This window comes from Dermatophagoides pteronyssinus, unplaced genomic scaffold, assembly GCF_027571235.1.
Source record: "Dermatophagoides pteronyssinus isolate colony J.1.1.1.1 unplaced genomic scaffold, Derpt_VIB-CSIC_2022.12 sq0002, whole genome shotgun sequence".
NCBI classification, from domain to species: domain Eukaryota; kingdom Metazoa; phylum Arthropoda; class Arachnida; order Sarcoptiformes; family Pyroglyphidae; genus Dermatophagoides; species Dermatophagoides pteronyssinus.
The window spans coordinates 4,650,876-4,677,769 of record NW_027461526.1 but is presented as its reverse complement, the minus strand read 5'-3'; the positions used below and the strand labels follow the sequence as shown (position 1 = coordinate 4,677,769).

The 26,894-nt window shown below is 29.5% G+C and overlaps 6 protein-coding genes across 9 annotated transcripts in view; 3 read left to right on the top strand and 3 right to left on the bottom strand.

Moving 5' to 3' along the window:
* The first annotated feature begins 21 nt into the window (after positions 1–21).
* zda (peptidyl-prolyl cis-trans isomerase zonda) lies at positions 22–1,810 on the top strand. The gene has a single exon (XM_027338520.2). The coding sequence runs from the start codon at positions 288–290 to the stop codon at positions 1,680–1,682; it is 1,395 nt and encodes a 464-aa protein (XP_027194321.2). The 5' UTR covers positions 22–287; the 3' UTR covers positions 1,683–1,810.
* A 143-nt stretch (positions 1,811–1,953) lies between these two features.
* On the top strand, positions 1,954–3,560 carry LOC113789059 (alpha-tocopherol transfer protein-like). The gene is made up of 2 exons (XM_027338550.2): positions 1,954–2,416; positions 2,476–3,560. The coding sequence occupies exons 1-2, from the start codon at positions 2,176–2,178 to the stop codon at positions 3,381–3,383; spliced, it is 1,149 nt and encodes a 382-aa protein (XP_027194351.2). The 5' UTR covers positions 1,954–2,175; the 3' UTR covers positions 3,384–3,560.
* Positions 3,561–3,922: 362 nt separating this feature from the next.
* LOC113789042 (arginine kinase Lit v 2) lies at positions 3,923–7,215 on the top strand. 2 transcript variants are annotated; one of them, XM_027338539.2, is made up of 5 exons: positions 3,923–4,038; positions 5,724–5,908; positions 5,975–6,234; positions 6,305–6,619; positions 6,690–7,215. In XM_027338539.2, the coding sequence occupies exons 1-5, from the start codon at positions 3,980–3,982 to the stop codon at positions 7,014–7,016; spliced, it is 1,146 nt and encodes a 381-aa protein (XP_027194340.2). In that variant the 5' UTR covers positions 3,923–3,979; the 3' UTR covers positions 7,017–7,215. The 2 variants fall into 2 exon arrangements, with proteins under 2 accessions (XP_027194340.2, XP_027194332.2); XM_027338531.2 differs by lacking the exon at positions 3,923–4,038 and adding an exon at positions 4,471–4,624.
* On the bottom strand, positions 5,661–11,594 carry LOC113789004 (uncharacterized). The gene is made up of 5 exons (XM_027338491.2): positions 9,568–11,594; positions 8,408–9,173; positions 8,280–8,341; positions 8,111–8,220; positions 5,661–8,055 (listed from the first exon to the last, which is right to left on the bottom strand). Exons 1-5 carry the CDS (start codon positions 10,997–10,999, stop codon positions 7,471–7,473), a joined length of 2,955 nt encoding a protein of 984 aa, XP_027194292.2. The 5' UTR covers positions 11,000–11,594; the 3' UTR covers positions 5,661–7,470.
* A 2,270-nt stretch (positions 11,595–13,864) lies between these two features.
* Positions 13,865–26,894, bottom strand: part of LOC113799107 (uncharacterized) — a 28,315-nt gene continuing 15,285 nt past the window's right edge. For 2 of the 3 annotated variants that reach the window (XM_075824927.1, XM_075824926.1), the window contains 2 exons: positions 16,661–16,811; positions 13,865–16,577 (listed from right to left, as the gene is read on the bottom strand). In XM_075824927.1, coding sequence (XP_075681042.1) covers positions 14,712–16,577; positions 16,661–16,811 — 2,017 coding nt within the window. In that variant the 3' untranslated portion in view covers positions 13,865–14,711. Of the gene's footprint in view, positions 16,578–16,660; positions 16,812–24,797; positions 24,823–26,894 lie in introns of all 3 variants that reach the window. The other variant, XM_075824925.1, reaches the window with a different exon arrangement.
* LOC113790055 (uncharacterized) lies at positions 19,165–21,672 on the bottom strand. Its single transcript, XM_075824928.1, is given in 2 exon segments — positions 19,165–20,655; positions 20,658–21,672. Coding segments are annotated over 2 exon segments (1,497 nt in total). The 5' UTR covers positions 21,280–21,672; the 3' UTR covers positions 19,165–19,780.

Genomic DNA, 26,894 nt, shown 5'->3' with positions numbered 1-26,894 from the left:
GATTGCTAGCAACAATTCAATCATGATGGTCGTCATCATTCGATTTGTCCAATATTCAATCTTCATCATATGGCTTCTCGTTGAATGGCCTCGAATTTTGAAAAGGATAACTGCAAAAAAAATTGAGCATACTTGTTTTTTGTTTGTTTATTATCTGTATAAAAAAGTTTCCAAAAGAAATAAATAAGATTTTTTATCAAATTGCGTTGTACTCAAGCGTTTTTTCCTCGAAAAACACCAAATTCATCCATATCAAAATCAAATCAAAAAACAAAAACCCGGTCCAAATGGAACAACAAGCTGTTGATAAAAACATTCCTTTTGACAACGAAATCGTTGATGATGATGATGATGGTGATAATAGTAGCAGTAATAATGATGAAATGATGCCACCATTAGAAACAATTGAAAAAGAAATGAATCATCAATCAGATAAAAAGAAGAAAAATATTGTTATTCCAGATGATAATGATTCCAAAATGAAAAGTAAAGAAGAAGAAGAAAAAGTCGATGATAATGATGGCTATTTGGATATTCTTAATAATGGTGATCTACGAAAAAAAACTATTAAAAAAGGTGATAATGTACGACCACAACGTGGCAGTAAAGTGATTATCAAACTTGAAACTCGTCTTTATGCTGATGGCTGTGATGATGATGATCAAGATGTTGGAACCGGAAAATTGATCGAAGGTGAAACATTCGATAGATTTACACTTATAATCGGTGATAATGATCTACATCAAAGTTTGGATCTATTGATACCGTTGATGGAATTACATGAAGTTTGTAGAGCAATTATCAAATCACGTTTTGCATATGGTCAATTAGGCAATAATAATGTAGGCATACCTGAAGATGCAACACTTGATTGTCAAATTGAATTGCTCGAAATACCGAATCCCAGTGACAATGTTTTCGGTCAAGGTGATGATGATGAAGCCGAATCGATTGCAAATAAAGAACTATTGGATGAACGACTCAGATTTGGTAATTATAAAAAAACTCGTGGAAATTTTTGGTTCGAACGTGGTGAATATTCAATGGCCATTCAATGTTATAAAGGTGCTTTAAAATATTTGGATGCTGATAATCAGGAATTGAAATTGATCGATAATGATAATGAAAATAGTGGTGAAGATAAACAACTTGAATTGGTTGATAAAATTAACGATTTAATCGATAAACGTGCACAAACATTTAATAATTTAGCTGCTGCTCAAATGAAAATGGATGCATTCGATACAGCATTACGTTCGGTTAATGATTCTTTACTATTAAGACCGAATAATGTTAAAGCATTATTTCGTCATGCAAAAATATTGTCCGAAAAAGGTGATATTGAAGATGCAATAAAAGATTTGAAAAAAGCATCAACAATCGATTCACAATCCGAAGCAATTCAAATGGAATTAAATCGTTTGAATAAAATTCTTATAAAACAGATTAATGATCAAAAAGAATTATATCGACGAATGTTACAAGTAAAAAATGATGATACGAAAAACAACAATCAAACTAAAAAAAGTAAGCATTCAAATTCAAATAATAATAAAGACAGCAACAATCATCAACAACAATCATTATGGTATCGATATCGTTGGCCAGTAGCCTTTTCATTTGGTATGGTTACAACTGCTGCAATTTTAATTCAATCATTTGTTTATTCATCTACTAAATGATGATCAAATCATTGATTGATTGATTGATTAAATTGTCATTTTTACAAACAAAAATCCTGGCTCTCATTTAGTATCTCTATCTATTTTTTTTTATAAAAAAAGTAGTAAAATTATTGATTTTGAATGAATTTTTTTTTACAAAAAAAACCTTTTATTTTTTAAAATCTGAAATTCTGATTCTGATTCTTTTGTTTTTGTTTCGTAATTTTTTATTTTTAGGTAAAAATTGAAATTTTCAAATTCGTTCATTATTTGGTAAAGCGCAAGCGTAAAAAGAATATTTACACTGTTGTCAAGGAAATAAAATCATATAGATGCCATTGATCTTGTCATTTTTGTTTCACCACTGTTATTTTTGGATCGGATCGTTTTTTCTTTTTTTTTTACTTCACTCTTTTTTGTTTGATTTTTTGTTGTTCTGCTCGATTCTATTCATAGTTTTCTTTTTGTTTGTGTTTTTGGTAAATGATCGAATTGAACGTTTGAGTTCCGGATGAGAAATAAAATGGATAAAGTTAAACCTAGTGCCAATCATCCGATGCCCATTTCAAATAATGATAATTTATTGATTGAAAATGAATCAGATATCGTTATGGAACCGATAATCAATAAAACAACAACAACATTTGCTACCAGATTGACTCCAGAATTAATAATGCGAGCCGAAATGGAAGTTAATGAAAAAGATGCATGGCGTCTTCGAGATATCGAAGCATTACGTGAAATGATTCAAGGTTTTGTTTTAACATTGATGAATGAATCAATTATTGATTGAAATGTTTGATTTGGACAGGTGAACCTTCGTTAAAATGTCGACAGGATGATGCATTTTTGTTACGATTTCTTCGTGCTCGACGTTTCGATTATGATGGAGCATTTCGATTGATTTGTGATTATCTTACATTAAAATGTCGACATCAAGAATTGTTTATGCCAATCGAACAATTGAAATGTGTATTTGATGATAATACAATGACCGTATTGGATGATAGATCCAATCAAGATGAAACCATATTTCTATTACGACTTGGTCAATGGTCACCCCGACGATTTAGTTTTGATCAAGTAATTGCTGCAGCCATAATGAGTATGGAATATGTTATTCGTGATGAAGTAACACAAATAAATGGTATTATCTGTGTGATTGATATGGCTGGATTTGGTTGGAGTCAACTACGTAAATTTGGTCCTAGTCAAGCGAAAAAAATTGTTCATATAATGGATAAATGTTTACCCATTCGAATCAAAACAATATACGTAATCAATGAATCAACATTAGCCGATATTGGTTTTGCTATAATGCGACCATTCACTAGTGAAGAATTACATGATAAGATTATATTTTTAGGTTCAAATTATAGTCAGATTCTTCATCAGAATATATCATCAGAAATTCTTCCTAATCAATTCAATGGTCGATGTGGTTCGATGAATAGCGATTCATGGTACAAAAAGCTATGTTTATTCGATAAAGAAATGAAACATAATTTTTTTGCTTATGGATTTATTGATGATAATAATATGATAATCGATTTACGAGGTGATCGATGTACAAGTGCAAATATTTGTCGCAGTAATAATCATTCAAATTCGGGTAATTATATTGCAACAGGAGCTGATATGAAAACTATATTTCGTAAATCACAAACATGTAATGGCTATCTTTTTGATTATTACAATACAACAACTAGTATCGACTAGTATCTTCTTTTATTTTTTTTCATTTCATTTTCTTATCCCGAAATTCTCACCACCAGTATTATTACTATTAAGCAAATTATCTTTTATCAATGATCCTTGTATTGATTTGATATTTTTTTCAATCCTCAATCCCACCAATAAATGTCTGTATAATAAAGTTTTTTCAATGAAAAAAAAGCTTCATTTGTATCTGGGATTTCATCCATCGATCGATCAGAAAATAATTCTATAGTGGATTTTTTTTCGGGTAAGCATTGTTAATATTCTTTAATTTCAAGAATAATTTTTGAGAAAGAAAAAAATCGCCACCTGAAATTATATAGAAATAGCTATATGATTTGTATATTAGTATGTTTGTTGAGAACTTCTTCTTCTTCTTCTCCTTTTCCCATTACATTATCATCATCTAAAAATATAGAGATATTTTATGCTGTCATTCAATTGACATTGAATTACGTGTGTTAGTGGCGCTATTTACTGTTTTCCAACCATCACATCACATAATTATATCCTTCTATTCTGGTTGATCTGCATCATTTTTTTTCTGTTTTTTGTTCATCACAACTTGTTGTTGTCACATTTGTCACCTAAACCAAATGCTATCATTCTATTCATTGTGTATTATTGTTCGTGAATATCTTGAACAACACGAATTGTAAGTCAAGAGTCAGATCAATTATACCGGTCTCAAATTATATCGATCGATTGATCCAACAATAATCAATATTTACCTGATAAGTGACGGATTGATTTAGAATTGATTTTTAATCTTGTCCATGACAACCAAAATATTTTAATTGAATGACAGCAGTAATGTAGGTGTGTGTGTGTGTAAGTGATGTGATAGGATGTTGACAGACATAACATTTAATCTAATAAAACAAAACAATGTCTCCTTTAAATATCCTTTATGGAAACACACTGAAGAAGAAGAAAAAGAAACCTTAGAAAGAAAATTGAAGAATTAGATGTTTGTGTTAACTGATTGCTGTTGCATGAACGAAACAAATTTTAAATTTTTAAAAACCGATTTTATTATTATTATTTTGTCCCCTACAGATTTTTAACTATCAAATAATAATTTTTTTATTAAAAGAAAAAATTACAAATTTGTAATCCCAACAAAAAAAAAGTCAATATCAATAAAATAAAAAAATAAATATGGCATCGAAAAAAAGTGTTTTGGCCGTTGGTGGTATTGTAACTGCGGTTGCTGCATATTATTATCTTAAACCATCTAGGTATTTACCGAGAATTTTTTCTACTTTATGTTTCTTTTACCCCCAAAAAAAAAAAAAAAAAATCTTATCATTTTATTAGCTTAAATAATCGTCTATATGTAGGCCATAATTCAACTTAACCCCTCCCTCCCCCGCATTATATCTTTCAATAATAAAAAAATTTTCCATTTTAATCTTTTTAATTGCTTTATGATATATGTTGTTGTTGTTGTGCAAACAACAATTTTACGTTGACAATAGATAACCATAATTTATAATTTATACAATTTTATTATTAGATTAGATTAAATACATGTTATATAATTTGATTTTTATTACAACATTATTATTGCTTTTAACACAAAAAAAAAAATCCAATTGTCAATTGTCAATTGTCATCATTGAATGACTATACAGAATGATTTCTATGTCAAATTTGATAATAAATGGAAAATTTTTTCCTTTCTTCACATTCATTCATTCATTTATTTTATTGATTGATAAAGAATTATTACATACATCTACACTTGTCTGTGTTGATTTGATTGACATTTTTTTCAATGTCAAGTCAGTTTTTGCTTTTCCAGGATCTTCTCTCAGTAATCATTATTTTTTTTGTCGAATGAATGAATGGATGATAATGTAATACAATACACACAATGCTATGCTATGACAAACCGGCAATGATTTTTTCATCCCCCTTTGTTTATTAGCATCATATTTCAATATATACACAGGTTGTATATACTGGTTGTGTTTCATTAGTTTACCAGAAAAAAAACAGATTTTTTGAAGTTTGATTTGTGTGAAGGGGCAGCAGCATTAGAAGTGTAGTTGGTGTGATTTTATTTCGATTTTTTTGGGCGTAGGTTGAATGATGACTAGCCATAAGCGAGAGAGGTTTTTTCAAGCCATTGTTTTCTGCTAACGTGTTTCTTATATAAAAATGCTGCACGCTATACAAGAAAAACACCTCATTCATTGATTGATTCGAATTTTTGTCAAAATTTTTTGTGTTAACTAAAATTCCATTTGCTTGATCACTTATCATCCTTCACATTTCATTCCAAATTTCAATTTTTCTTATTAATTTTTTATTTTTTTGTGTGTGTGTTTAAAGCTGCCCGAAACATAAAATGGTTGATCCAGCTACCCTTAGTAAATTGGAAGCCGGTTTCCAAAAATTACAAAATGCTCAAGATTGTCATTCATTGTTGAAAAAATATTTAACACGTGATGTATTTGATCAGCTTAAAAATAAAAAAACCGATATGGGTGCTACATTATTGGATGTTATACAATCTGGTTAGTATTCTTTTTTGGTTGTTATAGTTAGATCATTCCGACTAATGTTATTCATCAATTCAACAGGTGTTGAAAATTTGGATAGTGGTGTTGGTATTTATGCACCGGATGCTCAATCATACAAAACATTTGCTGCTTTGTTTGATCCAATTATTGATGATTATCATAAAGGTTTCAAACCAACCGATAAACATCCAAAAACCGATTTTGGCAATATTGAAAATTTTGTTAATGTTGATCCTAAAAATGAATATGTTCTTTCTACTCGTGTTCGATGTGGCCGTTCATTGAATGGTTATCCATTCAATCCAATGTTAACTGAAGCTGTAAGTTTGTTTTTTTTTTTTTGTTGACGGGATACATGTTTTTAAAAAATTCATGTTCTTCAATGTTTAGCAATACAAAGAAATGGAAACCAAAGTAAAAGGACAATTGGCTACATTCGAAGGTGAATTGAAAGGCACCTATTATCCATTGTTGGGCATGGATAAAGCAACACAACAACAATTGATCGATGATCATTTCTTGTTCAAAGAAGGTGATCGATTTTTGCAAGCTGCTAATGCATGCCGATATTGGCCAATTGGTCGTGGTATCTTCCATAATGATAAAAAAACATTCTTGATGTGGGTCAATGAAGAAGATCATTTGCGTATCATTTCCATGCAAAAAGGTGGCGATCTTAAAGAGGTTTATGGACGTTTGGTCAAGGTAAAAAATAACCTTACATTTTGAGTGATTTATCTTAAGATTTTTTTTGTTTTTTGTTTTTTGTGAATAGGCTGTCAAACACATTGAACAAAAGATTCCATTCTCTCGTGATGATCGTCTTGGTTTTTTGACATTCTGTCCAACCAATCTTGGTACAACAATTCGTGCTTCGGTTCATATTAAACTTCCAAAATTGGCAGCTGATCGTAAAAAATTGGAAGAAGTTGCTGGTCGTTATAATCTTCAAGTTCGTGGTACAGCCGGTGAACATACTGAAAGTGTTGGTGGTATTTATGATATTAGTAACAAACGACGAATGGGTCTTACAGAATATCAAGCTGTTAAAGAAATGCAAGATGGTATTCTTGAACTTATCAAAATGGAAAAATCAATGTAAACAACGAGGAAATTGTTTTCATTCGATTTCTAGTTTTTTTTTTGTTTTTGAAATTTTAATCTAAAATAATAACTCACACAGAAGATTAAAAATTCATCACAAAATATTTTACTTTGATAATAACAAAATTATAGTAAATCTGTCAATGACGCCATCTATTGACAAATAAAATAAAGATTTCTAAAAACTTTTTTGAAAATTTTAATTTTTGAAAATTCAAAACAAATTAAGTCAAATAACAACAAGTGAAGTACACACACAAACATTTGTAAACAGTGTCGAGATCATAAAATTGAAAATTAGGTGGAAAAAAATGATAAAAAAATTGATCACAAATATTAACAATTCGATGGAATGGGTATCGATGTGATTATTTTAAAATGGAAACAAATGGCAAAGTAAACAAAATGAATGAATGAATGAATGTATGGATGAAGATAACCAGAAAACAAAATTAAGAATCAACATTATCATTGTTTTTTGTAATATTTTCTGGAAGTGATTCTACATACATAGATTGCCAATCTTTAACATTGATTACAACAATATTATTATCCTGATGATCATTGTTAATATCCGATGAAGGAATAGATTGATTATTTCCATCATTGATAATGGCAATTGTACGTGGATTCTGTGGATGTTGGATATGGCGATCTTGACGATTAATGCTATAATTATAAAGATGTACCATTGTACGGTGACGTTGATTACGAACATAATTATAACAATAAATACCACCAATAAATGGCATAGCAGCAACACCAAATGCAAGAACTAAAATTCCAGTACAAAGACATACAGTAGTCAAAACAGGTAATACCATTAATTTACTACCCAATACAGCACCACGAACAAATTTTCTTTGTAATGGATTTTTCGGTTTATAACGATATTTACAACCAAAAACACTAAAACGAGAATAATGATCACCAAAAAAACGAACATGACGAATAGAATCACCACAACGATAACAGAAATCCGATTTACATCGTATACAATGCATATGATCACAACCATTTATACGTTGTATATAAATCTGTCAATGAATACTTATTATTAACCAAATAATTTTTCAATTTGATTTAGTTTACCTTGCATTTTGGACATTTTTGAGCATTAACATCACCAGTTATCAAATCAGAATGTTTAGCCCAGGTTTTAAGCAAACGATCACCACGAATATAATCACTACAAGAAATGCCTAGTATAATAGAAAATTGATCAATTCATAATGTATTTATAAATTTTGGAAATGTTTACCTTCATGCCAAGGACTATGACATTTAAAACACCAATCATAATGACATGCTTCACATTTTACTCTGAAATTAAAATTGAAAGAAAAAATGATTCGAATATCCTGTCTTGTATCGTAATAATCGACTTACTTGAAGGATTTGGATTGTTTTGCTGATAAACGAGCTGCCAAACCACACATCAATAATCGTTTAAATAATAAATTTCTATCAACATATTTCATTTTGGTATGATGTTTACTTGATAATGTATATAAACGATTACAACGTGGACATGGTCGAATTCTATCCGATTCATTTGATTGACTTAATAATAATCTACCATATAATGCTTTATTATCACCATTTAAACGTGCCAATACTTCAGCACGATAGATTAATGATTTACAACCAGGGCCGATACATTCAATACTTAATTGTCCCATTCGTATACGTTCAGTATAATAACGATTTAAACAAGATAAACAAGCACCAGATGAACAACAACAAATACGTTTAAGAAGCCAACGATTTTCACAACAAATACAACATTCATCAAATGACCATCGATTATTAATAGGTGCTTCTAAACGTTGTCCATTCATTTGTATTTTTTCCAATAATTGTCGTTTGATTAACATTAATGTCATTTGATTTAAATCATTATCATTATCATTAGAATTTTCTGGTTGAAGTTGCATATTGAATGAATCTAATGAATCATTATCATCATCGTCTTCATCAAGGGAATCCGATTGATCAATAACAATTTGTTGATGATTATCGGTTAATGTTTGTCCAACAACAACAGCAGCTTGTGGTAAATAATGATGTTCATTAAACATTGTACCATTTTCATCATTTAATTCAAAATTTATTGCTTTCATTGCATATTCTAAATTTTCTGTTAAATCGAGATCTGTATTTAAGGAGAAGAAGAAGAAGGAAAAAAAATCGGAAATAAACATTAATGATAATTTTGATACATTTTTTGTTTTCTTAGTAGAAAAATGTACTACGTGGATATCATCATGTGGATAATCAAAATTAAATAATGATTATCCTGATTGATTGATTGAATGTATGAAATACTTTTTTTTTTTACTTTGATGATGATAAAATGAAATTGGTACATTGCCTAATGATATCACTATGATTTTATGAATAAATGTAACTAAATGTCAAAGTCAAAATGGTTTTATTTTTGTTTGTATCATTTAAGAAATTGTTTGTCAACATTGAATTGATAATAATTAAACTTGAATGGGTGAAAAAAATGAACAAAAACAAAAAATCATCATCAATAAACATACCAGCAACATGAAGACTTAAAAATTGATTAACTAAATCCAAATGATTAAATGATGAACATAACAATGCTAGATCAATGGCCAATCTATATAATTGATTAACAAGATATGATGACCATAATCGGCTACCATTATTATCATCAATATTATCTTTTCTATCCACAGTTGACAAATGACAATCTTTACCATTTATCGATGACGATGATTGTTGTTTATTATTATCATCAATATTAGTAGTATTAATAATATTTGCATTAAATTGTTGAATCCAATGATTAAAACATTGTAATGTTTGTTCAAATATTGTTGCACGTAAACAAAAAACAATCATACGTTTATTTGCTTGAACATTTGTATTGTAATTTGCTGCAGTTGATTTACTTTGTTTACATGGTGGATTTTCATGCAAAATAAACAATAACAAATGATCAATAATAGGCATTGTATATTGTAAACTAAATGGATCGGTACGAGATGAAGATCTACCATTATTTAGATAATGATGATTATTATTTTTTTGGTTGTTTTGATTGTTAAATAAATGGCTTAAATCATCTTTTAAAATATGGCGTGCATTTTCAATAAATTGAAAAAGTTTTGGTAGATTATAATCTGGATATAGCCAATCGATTAATTGATATAAATCCTTGTCGGAAATAGGCACTTCAATTCGATTTGAATCTGAATAGAATAAATTTGTTTTAATCACATTTGAAAAATAAAGATTAGGTCCAACACCATTGTTTGTTGTTGTTGTTGAATTATCATCAATATTATTCATTTTCAATAGACTGGCTAATTGTGGTATAAACATTGAAACAATATTAGGATATTTAGCCATTAATTTTCTACAAAATAATCGTATTCGATTATAAATTTCTTGTTGATCTCTTTGATCATCATTTGTTTGTTTTAAATTATTTTTCAATTGAAATAATTGCTGTAACAGACAAATATATTCACATAAACAATCATTTGTAATAAATTTTTCTGCTTTTACAATATTATTATATTGTTCATCACGAAATAAATAATTCAACATTTCCCAATGATCAGGATATTTTGACATTAATAATGATTCAATTTTATGAAATACATGTATAATACATTCTTCATCATCATTCTTATTTTCATATTGATCCATATTAATTTTAGTTATTAAACAATGATTTATAAATGATGATTTATCATTATTATTATTCAATGATTCATATGAAATATGATGATTATGATTATAAAATTCAATATTATTTGAATCAGATGCAATATTTAGTGGAAAATTATCACATGACGTCGATGTCGATGTTGATGATGTTAATGAATAATATGAACATGAACCATCATTATCATTGATTATTTGATGTCCATCATTTGTCGAATCCAATTGTTGATCGGTTTTAACCGATAATTTTGTCGGTACATTGATCTCGTTCATAATTCGTTGTTTGATTGATTGATTGAATTGTCAAAATTGTCGAAATTGAAATCAAAAACAAATCAAGCAAGCCACAAAAAACAAAACACAGACTAACACAGACAAATCATATGTTGCGTTTGGTTTTTTTCAGATTGCAAAATTGAAATTTACAACCGACAACATAGTCATAATAAACCATATATAACCTGATTATATATCAAATGTCTGTATGGTGTGTATGGTTTTGCAATTTGATTTTTATCATTATCATTTGCTGATAGACGAATAATAAAGTAAACAAAAGAAAATCGAATGTTATTTTGCTATTCAACAACCTTGATGTTGTTGTTGTTGTGGTTATTTTTAAAATAACCAAATAAATAAATAGAGTTTTCACGGGTTATCAATAGGTTTAGCACACACACAAAATTATGCAAGCACCACAAATATATTTTTTATCACAAAAAGAGACAAACAAAAACAAAAACACTGATCAGACACTTATTGATCTGATATGGTAGATTTTTATTTTCCGTTTCGATGATTATTGGAAAACAAAAAACAAACAAAAACAATTTTTTTTTTTGTAAATTTGATTGAATTAATGAAAGTAAATTCCAGATAGATTTTTGTTCATTTTAAAATCATTACCTGGTTTGTTTTATTGGTTTTCGGTTGGTTGGTTGAAATGTTTTTTTTTTTCGGATTAAATTGGCGAAACGAAAAAATGAAAAAAATGAAAAACAAAAAACAAAAATTGCACTCAATCGAATCAAATCAAATCAAATCGTATGATTGCCGATGATTAAAGAAAAGAAAGAAAAAATACGGAATAAATTAAAACAAGCAATAATTTTATGAATGTAGCAGAGAAATCAATGAAGAAATGCACATTTTGTTTGTTTCCAAAGGCAGGGTTGTTGCAATGTTTTTTTTTTTTTTTTTTTTTTGATGGTCAAATCAATTCCTGGCATTTACATTTATAGTTTAATAAAAATAAGAATAATAAACAGACAACAACAACACAGGAGTAGTTTTATCATCATTATCATAGGATATAATGGCGCCCATAGCATAGTATACTATTACCATCATCATATGAACAACAACAACAACAACAACAGAAATACCACCATTAAAAAACCTGTCGCCAAGAGTTTTTTTTTTTTGTTGATCGTGACGTTCATCGAAATGGATGCGATTTAACAACAACAACTATCTAACTAACTAACCAAACAGGCAGTCAGGAAAACAAATCGATGATTAAAAACATTTATAATGCATATACAACAGAAAATATACTCTACCTCTTCGCTTCCAATATAGTCGGATGAATTGAATGAATGTTTCCAAAGATATATAGAGCCTAAATAAATATATTTTTTGCAACGGTGCAAACATCAGCCAAAGAAGCAGAAGCAGTTTACGATGCCACGTTTATATATAGATGTTATCCATACACATTTTCCAAAAAGAAAAAAAGAAGATAATAATTTGATCGTGTTTCAATCGAATCAATCCGATATAGAATTCTCATGAGATTTTTCTGGGTAATGGTGGTGGTGGCGGTAATATGTAATTTGAAGTGAAAGTTTTTCACGAATAACTTTTACAAAGATTTTTTTGTGATAATATTGTTTTTTCCAATTTTCAAATGGCCATATATGTAGTTATTTATGGTATTTATTGTTGTGGCAACAAAAATGGTGAAATGTTCGGAAATGATTTTGGAATGAAACAGGTGTACTGAAAAACAAAAGAGAAAGAAAGAAAGAGTTGATCAATGGAAACATCAACAAATATATTCGACATACATACCAAAATTGGTTCCATTAACCAATTTTGAAAACATTATTTTTTTTCAAATTTATAATACTGACATAGAAAAAAGCCTTGAAAATAGTTAGTTAGTTACCTGTTTATAACAAAAAAAAACAGGTTGATGAAATTCTTTCAAAACAGCTGTAAAGTTGTACTCATTCGTCAACGTCATATCTTGTTTTTTCTTTGGAATTAATTGGAAAAAAAAAACGAAATCACTCAAAATCTAAATGCGTCATTTTAATTGGAAAGAATTTCAGAATTCAGGGGGTTTTGAGCGTTTTTTTTATTTTTTGGTTCCTGAAAAATCCGAATATATTTTGAAATTATTTTGTTTTTTTTCCAATTGTCAAAATAGGAAAAAAAGAAAACAAGTTAAAATACCAATCAATAGATGGCAGGATCATCGTCAAATAATTAATTTTTTGAAAATGATGATGACTGCCCATTTTTGTAATTTATTTTGTAAATGAATTTTTTACAAATTGTGAAATATCTGTATACCAACTTAATTATAGGTTGGTTGTTTTTTTTTTTTTTTTGATGTTTGTGATGTATATATTTGCAGTGACAACAGAAGAAAAAGGGTGCCAATTACACACACTGACATGAAAATGATAATTGCCATGGAATGTTTTTGGATATTGTTGATCAAACATTCCATCTTTATTTTTCTTTTTTTTTCCTGGTTGATTTGACATGAAAAGTGTAATTCAAAAAAAAACGAAAAAAAGAAAAAATTCTTTGAATTCTTCAATAGATTACCATCACATACATCATTATCATCATTGGCCATCTATTTATCATCATCATTGTGTGTGTTACACATAAGTACTTTTACGTCAATTAATCGAAACGTAATACCACCACCACCAATGAATGAACGAACAAAAAACCAGACAATCGAGGTAAAAAAATGAATAAATGATTAATGAATTCATCGAATCGATCGATCTAATGATCGATTATTTTGAATATTTTGACCAAACAAACGCACACACGCAAACATGGTAAACATCATGGTATGACATTTAAAATAAATAAACGAAATTATTGATAATCGAAAGTTGTAATTAATTGTAACATTTATTTTATTTTATTTCATTTCATATATTGTTTGTGTCCCTCCCCCCAAAAAAAATGGTTGGTTGTTTTGAATTTTGTACAATGTTTGTTTTTATACAACAAGTGATAAATAAGAATACAATAACAGAAACAACAACAACAACAAAATCATGCAAGTGCAATGTGACCACATAAAATTATCATTATTTTCAGCAAAAAAAACGATGTGCAGAATTCTCTTGATATCTTCCAACAATAAAACAACACACAAACACATAAACGTAAAAACACAAAGAAAATTGGTTGTTTTGTTTCTCTATAGATAACCAGTGTCAAAATGAAAACAAAAAATGATCACCATTTTAAGAAATTAGAAACAAAAAAAAAATTACAATAATATATGATTGACGAAGACGACACTTGGTTTTTTATTCATTGAATTTTTTTTTTGTTTGATCGATTGACGATTGTTTTATATCAATTATATATGTCATCGTAGGAAATCAATTTCAAAGCCCTAATTTAGAGAATTTGTTCGGAAAAGCGAATTCAGATTTGAAAACCATAAAACAGAAGATTTTCATTTGCTTCAAATTCGGTTGCTTGATTGATTTTTATATGCGTTCAAATCCTTTCAAAGCATCATCATTATTATCCTTGATCGCCATAAAGATAGTGAAAGGAAAGAAAGATTCGTAAAAACCAAAAACATTCACATTTATTCAGTGAACCAAGAAATTTTTTTTGTTCTTTTCATCACTATCATCACTGGTGGATGATATTTTCATATTCATTAATCATCAATCGAATGAATCATATCATCATCATCATAATCATCATTGTGTCAAATTGATGCTCGTTTTGTTGGATCATCATCATCATCATCATTTGGTTGATCATTTTGATGGTTAACATTGGTAGTAGCGTTGATGATAGTGGCACAATTATCATCATTATTATTATTATTATAAGAATGTTGACGTAAAGATCTATCACGAATTGTTTGGGCAACCGATGTTGTTTCACAATGTTGTTGTTGTTGTTGTTGTTCACGGCTACATATTGATACCGATGCTGATGTTGTTGATGAAAATGATGATGAATGAGCTGAAAGATAATTCGATTGATGAGAAAGTAATAGATTTGATTGTTGTTGTTGTTGTTGTGATGATGATGATGGAAGAAAAATCAAAGATGTATGTGATGGTTGTTGTTGTTGTTGAATATAAGAAGATTGAGGCACTGGTGAAATATTGGTTATCGTTGTTGATGCAGTTATAGTTCCGGTTGTTATAGTTGTTGTCATCAATAGGCCACTGTTACTATTATTAATATTACAATCAACAATTCTATGATCAATCGATTGACAACAATAATAATTATCATTATCATTTGGTGATGATAATAGTAATGGTGGTGATGATGATTCTCTTACATAATGATGATGATAATGTTGTTCACCATCATTATCATCGTCGTCTAGATAACAATCATCATCATCATCATCATCATTGTAACAATAATGATGTTTAGGAGAATGTTGTTGTTGTTGTTGTTGAACATTGCTTGTTGTTGGTCGTTGTTGTTGTTGTTGTAAAACATTAGTATTAAAATCTTTTAAACTATACAATTCTTTATCATGATTGTTGGATGTTATTGTTGATTTTGATTTTTGTGTGGTTTGATGATGATGATTATTATTGTTGTTTTTGTTGTTGTTGTTGTTGTTACGTTTACGAATCAATGATCCTTGTTCTTGTTGTTGTTGTTGTTTTTGTTGCGTAACCGAATGATCATTTGATCGACGATTAGTCGATGTTGCAGATGTAGTTGCAAAAGATATTGATCGTCGATTAGTACTACGATCATTTGATGATGATGAAGGTTGATGATGATTATGATGGCCAAATTTATTGGTCAACCGTGATAATATTGATCGATGATGATGATGATGATGACTTTGTCCACTAGATGAACCAAATAAATCATTTTTCAGTCGTTCTTTACGTCTTTTTTTACCAATTTTTTCATAACCATCATAATTATCACCTAATGCTTTAATATCCATACCAAGTAATGAATCACCATTATAATAATAACGTACCATACGAACTTTTGGTGATGATGTTGATGATGGTGGTGTTTTTAATGGTCTTGTTGGATTATTATCATCTAAATAAGAACGAGATGTACTTGCATTCCAATAACGTGTTGATGAATTACCATAACAAGTACAAGAACAAACAGAAATATTTTCATCATTTAAACCTGAACCGGTATATTTTTCACCATCACGTTTTTGTAATTGTTCTTCTGAACCAAGTATTGAACCATTTGCTGTTATAACATCACCTTCTAATCTAACAGCAGTTTGTGCGGCAGTGGCAGCTTCAGCTTCATCACGTCTTTCATCTTCAGTATTTAATGTTAAAAATCTTAATACAAGAAGATTAATTGCAGCTGATACAACGGATAAACCAAATAATATGAATACTAATGAAAATGCAACATATTCTGGTCGTTGTTGTAGGGCACGATCTTTTTGCAAGGCAACATAATCACCAAAACCAATTGTTGTGAGCGTTATAAAACAATAATAAAAGGCATCAAAATAATTCCATTGTTCAAATGCAGAAAACATTGCAGCACCGGTTGTCATTACAATTGTTGATAATAACATAACAAATAATATTAGATTCGATTCAGATACCTAAATATTAAAAACAAACAAACATCAAACATTAATAAACATCATCAAATTTTCAAAAATATTATAAAAAAGTAAAAACTAACCTCTTGATTTTTACAACGAAAACATTTTTTACATTGTTTTAAACCTTTTTCAACAAATGTATTTAAACGTTCACCAATACTTTGAAACATAACTAATCCTAATGGTATACCAGCCAATGCATATACCATACAGAATGTTTTTCCACCAGGCCTAAATGATGATGATAATGAAGGTTTATATGAGAAAAAAGAAAGTAAAAAATGTGATTAGAGATTAAACAAACAGATTCTGTCAAAAAAATTGACACATTCTATATATACAGAATTATCTAAAGATTCATTCAAAATGTTAAGGAATATTTGAAACAAACAAACAACAATCTAATAAACAACAATATTTTCTTTTTTTTTTTAAATCCAATCAACACATTAACCAATGGCAAAGAATTGAACGATAAAAACAATGAAATGTAAAATACTATTGTAAATCAGCATTACAGTAATACATTTTGTCTTTTTTCTTTTGTTTGCTATCCTGAAACAACGACAACAATAGAAAAAAAATACCATCAGAATCTGTGTGTGTGTGTATGTTATTTTCTGGGTCCCAGGTTTTTCATTCTGACTTTTACCCAAATGTTTTTTTGTTTGTTATGTTCAGTCAGGCGTCCACACTGGTCCCAATGTTTATTATTATGTAATATTTTTTCGATTTTGGCGTGGCTTTATCATTCATTTTATAAATGATATAAACAACAACAACAACAACAAATGAATACTTGGATATATTCGCGAGAAAAACAAGACAAAATAGAGGAAAAAAAGGAGTGTATGTATGTATGTTTATCGATATCGATATTCGGTTCGATCAGTCGGGTGGTTGTTTTTTTTTCTTGTATTAACTTGATTCTGTTGTTGATCGGCAGAATTTTGATCAGTTTTTTTGTCTTTTTTAAAGCCCCGAAAAACAAAATAATGGCAATGATATTTCGTGATTCAATACACGTATTCTATTCTGCTTTTTTCTCATTTATTGTGTTTTCGTTTTGTTCCTTGTTGCTTGTTGTTCCTTGCTTGTTTTCGCTAATGTTAAAGATTCCGGAGAATCCCCAAGAAAATATTTTCTTTTTTTCGTAATATAAAATGATCGATATAGTGATCGCATCAGTATTTGAAAAAAAACTTCTTTTTCTGATTTTACCTCGAATCAAAAAAAAATATGATTATTATGGCGAGATTTGCTGAATTTAAAGGGGAGAAAAAACATTCATTTCTTTTTAGCATCAGCGAAAAAAATTGAATGAAAATCATTGATTTGCCAGAATGAAAAATCACCCTTATAGTAAAATTGAATCGATTTAAAAAAATCCATAAATCAATTGAATATACAAACAAAAACAAACATACAAATGTCATTCAAAAAACAAAAAAGTAATAAGGGGAAAAAACAAAAACAAATGAACAAAATTTGTCATTATCATTTTGATTATTGTTTTCATTTTTTTTCTTTTACAGGCAGAACAGAATATTCTTTTATATGAACAAACGAAAAAAATGATCAATCGAATTGTCATTGAAACAAACAAAGAGAGAAAATCCTTGAAAGATAAACACACACACAGAATTGATTTGCTTTTTGTTTGTTCCTGAAAATGAAAATAATTTTTTTTACAGAAGAAAAATCTCTTCAAGTTTTGTTTTGTTTTCAACTGAATTCCATCATCATAAAATGCATCAAACGAAAATTGAATTAGATGAAAGGGAAATGAAATACAAATAATATTGTGACAATTTCATTAGTTTTTCTTTGTTTTTGTTTTTGCTGAATGTCAATTGTTTCGTTCAGCCATTGTTTGACAATGGTTGATGATGATCGCAAAGTATGCAATATGAAATTTAATATTTTTTTCTTTTTCCACATTTTGAAAAATGCATAAAAAAATGATGATGATGTAATAAAACAAAACAAAATTCTCTTCAAATACCGGATATAAACAAAAGCGAAAAACAAAAGCGAAAAAAAGCGAAAAAACAAAGCGAAAAAATTCTAATATAAAAAAGCTTAACAGAATTGAAAAATATGAAAAAAAATACGAAATACACAGGCAAATGGAAATGGAAAATATTCAATTATTTTGGCCAAGAAAAATGGAAACGAATGATGATTTTTTTTCGATTGTCTCTCTGTAGTTTGTTTGGGGTTGAGGATCATATATGACAATTTTTTTGGTTCACATTTTTCACTATGGATCTTCATTTCTAGGGTTGTTTTGTTTGATTCTTTGGTGGTATTATATTCAAGTTTTGTTGTTGTTGCAAATATTCATTCTTTTCTATATATGAAAAATCGAAATCATTTCTCTATATTTACAGAATAGAAAAAAAAAGGGAACATTCGGGAAAAGAAAACACACAGTGTGTGTGTGTGCAACATTCGACAATCATTTTTTATTATTATTTTTTTTTTCGTTTTTCAAAATTATCATTTCATTTTTTTGTAATATTTCTAGAGAGTGATGATGGATTGGACGTCATTGTGTCGATAGTGTGTGTGTGTGTGTGTGTGTGTGTGTGTGTGTGTGTGTCCTAAGGAGAAGTTGCCACTGCCCGCCAATGCAAGGGAAACACTAAGGCGGGAGGGCATGTAGTCAGCAAACTGTGTCTTATGTATGTATACAGGAATTATGGTGTGTGTAAGTACGGTGTACAATGTAAGAAGACAAATTAAGTTAAAATAAAAAAATAAAAATAAAAATAAAAAAAATGACATAAAATTACAATGGGTACAAATATGAATTATCAATTAATTTAAAAGAAAAGAAATTCTGTGTGTGTGTAAGCAATGGATATAAATATGAATTGACGATTGATTTAAAAGAAAAGAAATTCTGTGTGTGTGTAAACAATGGATATAAATATGAATTGACGATTAATTTAAAAGAAAAGAAATTCTGTGTGTGTGTAAGCAATGGATATAAATATGAATTGACGATTAATTTAAAAGAAAAAAAATTCTGTGTGTGTGTAAACAATGGATATAGATATGAATTGACGATTAATTTAAAAGAAAGAAACGAGAATATGTGGTCAATACGGAGATTATTAGATTATGCAGATACAGATCAATGTTCACGGTATGGATGTTAATGAGAGGCTGGTAAGGAATGTATTAACGGTTTATTAACGGCGATTATTGATGAATGGCAATCCGTCATAAATGGTCGTCACGAAGCTGATCCAATCCTGTGCCAAGTCGTTGTTCCCAAGGATTATGTCCAGGTTGGCCAGATCGTCTGCGGATATACCATGTTTTATTGTTATGCAGTGACGGGAGTTTTCCCAAATGGGACATTCCAGCATAAGATGTTCTGTTGTCTGCTGTTTGTTGCTGCTGCATAGACAAGTACCGTCCTCGATTATTTTGAATCTACAGAGGTAATGTCTGGTGGCGCCATGGCCAGACAGTACTTGTGTCAATAATTTGCTCATACCGAGCTTGGACTGCACTCTTTCCGCAGTTGCCAAACTCGGGATAAGACGAACCGTCCATCTGCCGGTTGAAGCTTCTGTGTTTCGTGCAGTCCATTCAGCATTAGCTTTTTGTCGATATTCATGTTTAAATGTGGACACTGGCATTTTGTTGTATTCCTCAACGGCGAAGCTCTCCATCGTTGCCGCTTTTGCCAGTTGATCTGCCATTTCGTTCCAGACGTAATTTGTGTGCGCCTTGATCCAATATAGATAGACGTTCGTGCCTATTTCTTTTAGTTCGCCAATTCTGTTGTTGATGTCGATTACTAATGGATGGCAGTTATTGCAATCTCTAATCGCCTCCAGGGAAGATCTTGAGTCAGAAAATATTTGAACGGTGACATTGCTTTCGGGTTGGAACTGCAATAAGGACATTTTGATAGCTAGCAGTTCTGCTTGGAAGACAGAACAGTGATCAGCCAGTTTCCACTTTTTTTGATCGATTAGTTGTTGATTTTTGGTAACGATACATGCTGCACCAGTGTGATTGTTCAGCTTACTACCATCAGTAAAGATCGAGATTTTTCGTTTGCTATACGCGTGTTGATTTCATTGTGATCAACAATTTTCAAATATTCTTTTATGATTCTTTTTCCTGGATGTGGAAGACTTGTGACGGGAACTGTTTTTTCCAGATCAATATTAATGTTTTCATCTTGTTCTTTACCCAGCAATTTCACCCTTTCCACAGCTGCTCTTTCCTTTATTTTAATATCGATGGGCATCACATTGTTAATAAGAAAGGTAGACGTGTATGACATTGTTCTGTGACCTTTGCATACTTTTATTAAGATTTTTCTTTGGACACTTAGGATTCGCTGTGCTATCTTTTTCACCTCGAATGCTTTATGCCATATCGATGCACCATATAGCACCATTGGTTCGGCTACCATTCTATATATCAGGCCAGCTATATCTGGGTTTAGTCCCCAACTTGGTCGCACTAATCGTGAAAACATGTTGAACAGATTGGTGAGTTTTTTAATAACGTGATCGGCGTGGCCTTTAAAATTCAATTGTTGATCTAAAACGATGCCCAGGTATTTTACCTGGTCTTTCATTTCCAGATTACGATCACCGATTTTGACATTGATTGTTCTTGCCATTTTTGAGAAGCCCATTATGTATGTTTTCTCTGCTGAAAACATAAGTCGTTGTTCATTACCCCAATTTATTATACTATCGATTGCTCGTTGTGTTCGGCTGGTAAGTTGACTTGGTTCGTCTCCGTGGGCCAACAATAGAAGATCGTCGGCGAATGCAATGACTTTGCATCCCTGAGGTGTGTGTGTGTGTGTATGTTTTCTGGCTGGTTTGGTTCACTTGGCTCACTTGGTTGGTTGGTGGTGTTGGTTTGATGGCCCATTCCAATAGCCAACTGTGTGTCATTGAAAGAAAAAAATAAACTTGATGGTGTGTAGTATGTGGTTGGTTGGTTGTTGACAAAAAAAAACGAAAAGAAACGAAGGAAAAAAAATAAACAAACAAAACAATCTTTTTAATATCCAAAATCAACACACAAACACACCAAAGTTTCAATGATATTTCTTCTGTTTGGTTTGGTTATTATCATCATCGAAAAATACTTTTAAAAGGAAGAAAAATAAGAAGTATGATCGATATATGAGACTTGAATAATATACGTGCTTTGAAAATAGGAAAAAAAAACATCTAAATCCTATGATGTACATAGGATTTCTCTGTTTGTTTATTCAATGATTGCTTTTCATAAAAGGTGAAAGACGATGATGATGCAAAAAGTATTACGCAAACAAAAATAAAATTTTTCTAGATGAAAATGATGATAAGAAAGTTTTGCTGTTGCTGCTTCAAATCATTTTTTTTCTTTTTCTTCAAATTGATCTTGTTTAAAGTTTGTTAATGGAATTTTCAATGTTTTTTATCCAATTCAGGGGGTTAAATTCTGAAATAAATAAATAATGATGATCAGAAGATATTGATGATCATCTAAAGGCCATTCCGAAGATTCTAGTTTCATTTTTCAAAAATTTCATCGTTTTTGTCCCTGGTAGATAATCCATCATCATTATCATTCGAGACATTCGATGATGAAAGCAACAAAGTTTTTTGTTTTTGTTTTGGAAAAACATTTTTTTTATCGTTTTCAAACTAAATGTTTCTCATTTTTCTGTGTGGAATTTATTAACCCCACCTAACCCCTTATTGGTACATAGATAGAGACAAAAAAACAGAAACAAAATGTTATTAATGACAATATTTTTTTTTGTCAATGACGTTGATGATGATGATGATGAGTATTTTTCGATCCATCAATTTTATTTTAACCCATTTTGCTCTCGTTGTTTGTTCAATAATAATCGATATTATCAAATGAATGGAAAAAGCATTTTTGTTGTTGTTGAAACAGGACTGTCAACTAAAAATAACATTGTTTGGTTGGTTGGTTGGTTGGTTGGTTGTCAAATCAATCAATCAATCAACTTTTTGTTTTGAAAAGAGAGAACAAAAAAAATATCATTATCATTATCAGTCGAAGCTTGCAGAAAGAAGAAAAAGAATTTCATTTCATAATTGTCACGAATTTTGACAACAACAAAACTAACTGAACTGAATGAATGAATGAAAGCCAAATGAAAATTTCATTTTTTTTTCTGAAATTTTTTAATGGATTTTTCTTCCATTTTCATCATTTTGTAATGATGTTTTGATCTGAGAATTTTCGATTCTTCAATCTTCGTCTTCAACAGTTATTTAAGATTTGAAAAAGTAAAAAGTAGCGAAAAAAGCATATAATTTTCTTTTGACAATCGATATTCTCCAAGCACCAAACTAGAGTGAACCAAAAAAATCAATCAAACCAGAAACTGTTATCGAAAAAATGGAATTGAAAAACTTTATTCAAATCAATCTGGATAGATTTCACCATCAACCAAAGAAAGAAGTTGACAAATTTCAAAAAAAAACAAAATAATGACAAGTGACAATTCAATGATAGACTACTAACCTAATGATGGAAATAAGTTTTTGAAAGGAAAAAAAAATACCAGACAACCAACCACACTTGATACAAAAATCTGACAATGTGACAAATCTATGATAATGATGATGATGACAGTGATATAAACTTTTACTTATACTTTCAATCAAAACTTTGTAAACTTTTCAGTAACAGAAGAAACAGTAAAATCAACTGGCTCTCTATTGAATGATTTCAGGAAATTCAGCCTCAAAAAAACAGAGAATTTAAATTTTAAAATTTGACAATTCTTTTTCATTTGCCAAAAAAAATGCTAATGAATGAGGATGGCCGGAATCTGCATAATAATTGCGGAATAATTTGCATTTTCATTCGAGGAGGGGGAGGAAAAAAAGATCTGTTGTTTATGATGATGATCATTTGGAAAGAAAAAAACAAACCAAAAAAGAATCTTAACTAAGAAAAAAGAACTGAACCGGCCAAACACAATGACAAAGTGACAATGGTTATTGACTATTATAGTTGCTAACCAGTGAAATAGTTCCGTTCTTTATCATTAAAAAATTTTAAAATTTCAAAAAATTTTCAAAATTGGATCATAATGATTTTATTCGTCTTTCTCTCTCTCTTTCTCTTGTTTGTATTTCAAGACCATCATCATTATTATCAAATACTTGAATTACATTATATTCATGATGATATGGCCCGAAAAAAAAACGGAAATTTTTTTTTCGTTGAAAAAAAAACCTACGTTATTCATTTTTATTTCGTTGAAAAACAGGAAAATGGATACCTGTTTTTTTGCTTTTTGGCTGTTTCTCCGATGAGAATAGCCCTAGAATATTTATATATAAAAAAAATGGCAAGAATTTGGTTCGGTTTTTTTGTTGAAGAAACGGAACCATAATAACTGAAACGGAAAAAAAGGTATCAACTTTAATATTTTTTGGTTTTTTTTTGTTATACCGAGAGAGAGAGAGAGAGAGAGAGAAAAAGAGAATTGGAAAGAAAAAGAAAAATAGAAAATGAAAGTAAATCATATTATCAAGTCAATGATGTATGGAATAATAATAATAATGAAAATTTGATATCAAATAATGAGAAAAGTATATGAATAAATGGATGAGAGAGGGAGGGAGAAAGGGGAGAGAGAGAGAGAATTTTTCAAATATTCTTTCAAGTTTGAAATGAATGAATAAGAATAGAGATGGAGAGAGAGAGAGAGAGAGAAGAGGAAAATAAATTCAATCAGAAAAAAAAGAAGTGTACACACCAATACACACACACACGCATATATCAATGATATACATTTTTTACTGTGTTATTCGATCCATTTTTTCGCTATCTTTCTTTCTCTCCTATATAAATCTTATGAGAAAAAAAACTTTCATCGATGTGATATATCATCATCATCGCATCATCATATCATTTAGGCAGTCAACAACAACGGCAGTCAGTGAAAAGAAACGTTAAAAAAAAGAGAGAAATTTTTTTACATCCAAAACATCCCATAGTAATCTAATATGATCAACGAATAATTATACGCCCCCTACACATATAAAAAACGAGAGAATAAAAAACTATAGAAAAATGTCAGTTTGGATGTTTTTTGGATAAGTTCAAAATACACAATTGAAAAAGTAGAAGAAGAAGAAGAATATTCTTTTCTGATAAAAATCATTGTTTTTTTGTTATTGATTTACTTACGTTGCTGGTGTTGAATGACCATATCCTTTGTTTGAATCGTACAGATGAAAATGAATGATGGAATGAAAACAAGGAAAATGGAAATAAAAGAAAAAAGAAAGATAAGAAAATGAAATGAGAGAAAGAGAAGAGAAGAAAATGAATAATAATAACATTTAATCATTTGTAAGTCAGTAAGTAAGTAAAGTCGGTAAGTAAAATAAGAATAACAAGAAGAAGAAACGAAATGAAAATCACATTGTCATTTAATTTCATTATTCATTAAAAATAAGTTGTAAAACATTCATTATATTCGTATGTTTGTGTTTGTGTGTGTGTCCAAAAATACCATTCATTTCTTTTCCTTATTGCTTTTATTTTTTCCCATTCATAATTCATTAATAGATTTTTCTTCATCATCATCATCATCATTGTTCGGTTCGGTTTTGATAATTTTCGAGAAAAAAAACTAAATCTATTATCATTATGATTCGATATTCAATTAAGATGTTTTTTTTTGGTTTGAAATTCTGAAGCAAAGAATTCCTGATCATCATCATCATCAAGACAAGAAGCAGAAGAAGAAAGGAAAATGTCATTTCCTATTGAATGAATTCGAAGAAAGAGAGAAAAACATGATATGGTTTGTGTGTAGAGAGTGAAATGATAATAAAAATCTTATCATAATTAATGTATGGTATATCATACATACAATATGTATAAATCTCTCAATAAACATTTTGATGGTTTTTATGGATTTTTTTTCTGGTTTTAATGTGAATGGGGGGAAGCAACACACATAAACACACGCGAACACGAAGCTGAAAATAGTGGCCACCAAACAAAACAATAAATCTTAGCATATTCTTCTCCCCCCTCTCCATTAATTTTTTTCTACTACCAACTTTATGTTTTTTACAATCATTTGAATGATGATCGGTTGGTTGATTGTTTGAATAGTGTCAAAAAATATTCAAATGAATCCCCGACAAACACTTTATATATGAATGGGATCCGGGTTTTTTTCAAAACATAAAAAAATATGGCAATAAATCATACAAAACTAATTTTAATCATAATTACAAGTGAAGAATGGAATGAATGAAAGAAATGTTATTATAATTCAATTCTTTAGCTTGTTTATTTATGACTGATGATGGTAATGATTGATTTGTGTGTTGGGTAATTTGAAATGAAATAAAAAAAAATATTATTCGTTTCTTTCGTTTAGTTTGTTTGTTACAAAATTCTATCATAAAGTTTTTCAAACGAAAGAAAAACGATAACAACTGAAAAACAAGGAAAAACCATAATTCAAAATCTTCATAATTATTATTGTCTGATTAATGATTTTTTTTTTTTTTTTTTGAAAGTAAAAAGTTGAAAATGAAACAACAACAGAAAAAGAATCATATTTTTTTCCATTCTTCTCTTTTTTGATTGACAAATCAAAAATTGATTATGAAAAAAAGGCCAGAATAATAGCAACTTTAGTCAAGAAGAAATACAGTTCAGACAAAATGACCGACATTTGTGGAACATAGTTCAATGACCTGAATTTTTTTGGTTGAAAATAATGATCATTACCACCAACCAACCAACCATCACCATTATCATCATGCAATCACAAGTCTTTTATTTTTCCAAAAGAATCATAGAATCTATGTCAAATGTGCTGTGTTCCGTATAACAACAACAAAGAAAGCGAAAAAAAGGCGGATTTCAATGATGACCGAATAAAATTGACATGAGATTGAATAGACTACAATAATAACAAAAGCAAAAGCAAGAAAAAACCGAGAAAATGAAAATTGAAATGATGATGATGATGATGATGAAAATAATCAACAATTCATCTAAACGATAATCGTTTTTTCTCTCTCTCTCTCTCTCTCTCTCTCTCTATGTATGTGCGTATAGGCATTTGGCTGGTTGGTTGGTTGAAGGGGAAAAACTTGGGGAAAAATTAATCTTGGATTTTTCTCTATGCTGGGAATAGAGAAGAAAACACATATGGATCACACACTGAAATGGAATTGAAAAATCTCTGATTAATCTAAAAGGGGCAAAACATATACAAACGCACGTAGGCAAATTATATTTAATGTTAATGATTGC

Excerpts from the sequence above, each read along its gene's own strand:
- LOC113789004 (XM_027338491.2), bottom strand. The coding sequence starts at position 10,999 with ATGAACGAGATCAATGTACCGACAAAATTATCGGTTAAAACCGATCAA. Across the intron at positions 8,221-8,279 it reads TCATAGTCCTTGGCATGAAG|GCATTTCTTGTAGTGATTAT; the intron begins GTAAACATTTCC and ends CTATTATACTAG. Across the intron at positions 8,056-8,110 it reads AAAAATGTCCAAAATGCAAG|ATTTATATACAACGTATAAA; the intron begins GTAAACTAAATC and ends ATTCATTGACAG.
- LOC113789059 (XM_027338550.2), top strand. The coding sequence starts at position 2,176 with ATGAGAAATAAAATGGATAAAGTTAAACCTAGTGCCAATCATCCGATG. Across the intron at positions 2,417-2,475 it reads ATTACGTGAAATGATTCAAG|GTGAACCTTCGTTAAAATGT; the intron begins GTTTTGTTTTAA and ends TGATTTGGACAG.
- LOC113789042 (XM_027338531.2), top strand. The coding sequence starts at position 4,545 with ATGGCATCGAAAAAAAGTGTTTTGGCCGTTGGTGGTATTGTAACTGCG. Across the intron at positions 4,625-5,723 it reads TATTATCTTAAACCATCTAG|CTGCCCGAAACATAAAATGG; the intron begins GTATTTACCGAG and ends GTGTGTTTAAAG. Across the intron at positions 6,235-6,304 it reads ATCCAATGTTAACTGAAGCT|CAATACAAAGAAATGGAAAC; the intron begins GTAAGTTTGTTT and ends TTCAATGTTTAG.
- zda (XM_027338520.2), top strand. The coding sequence starts at position 288 with ATGGAACAACAAGCTGTTGATAAAAACATTCCTTTTGACAACGAAATC.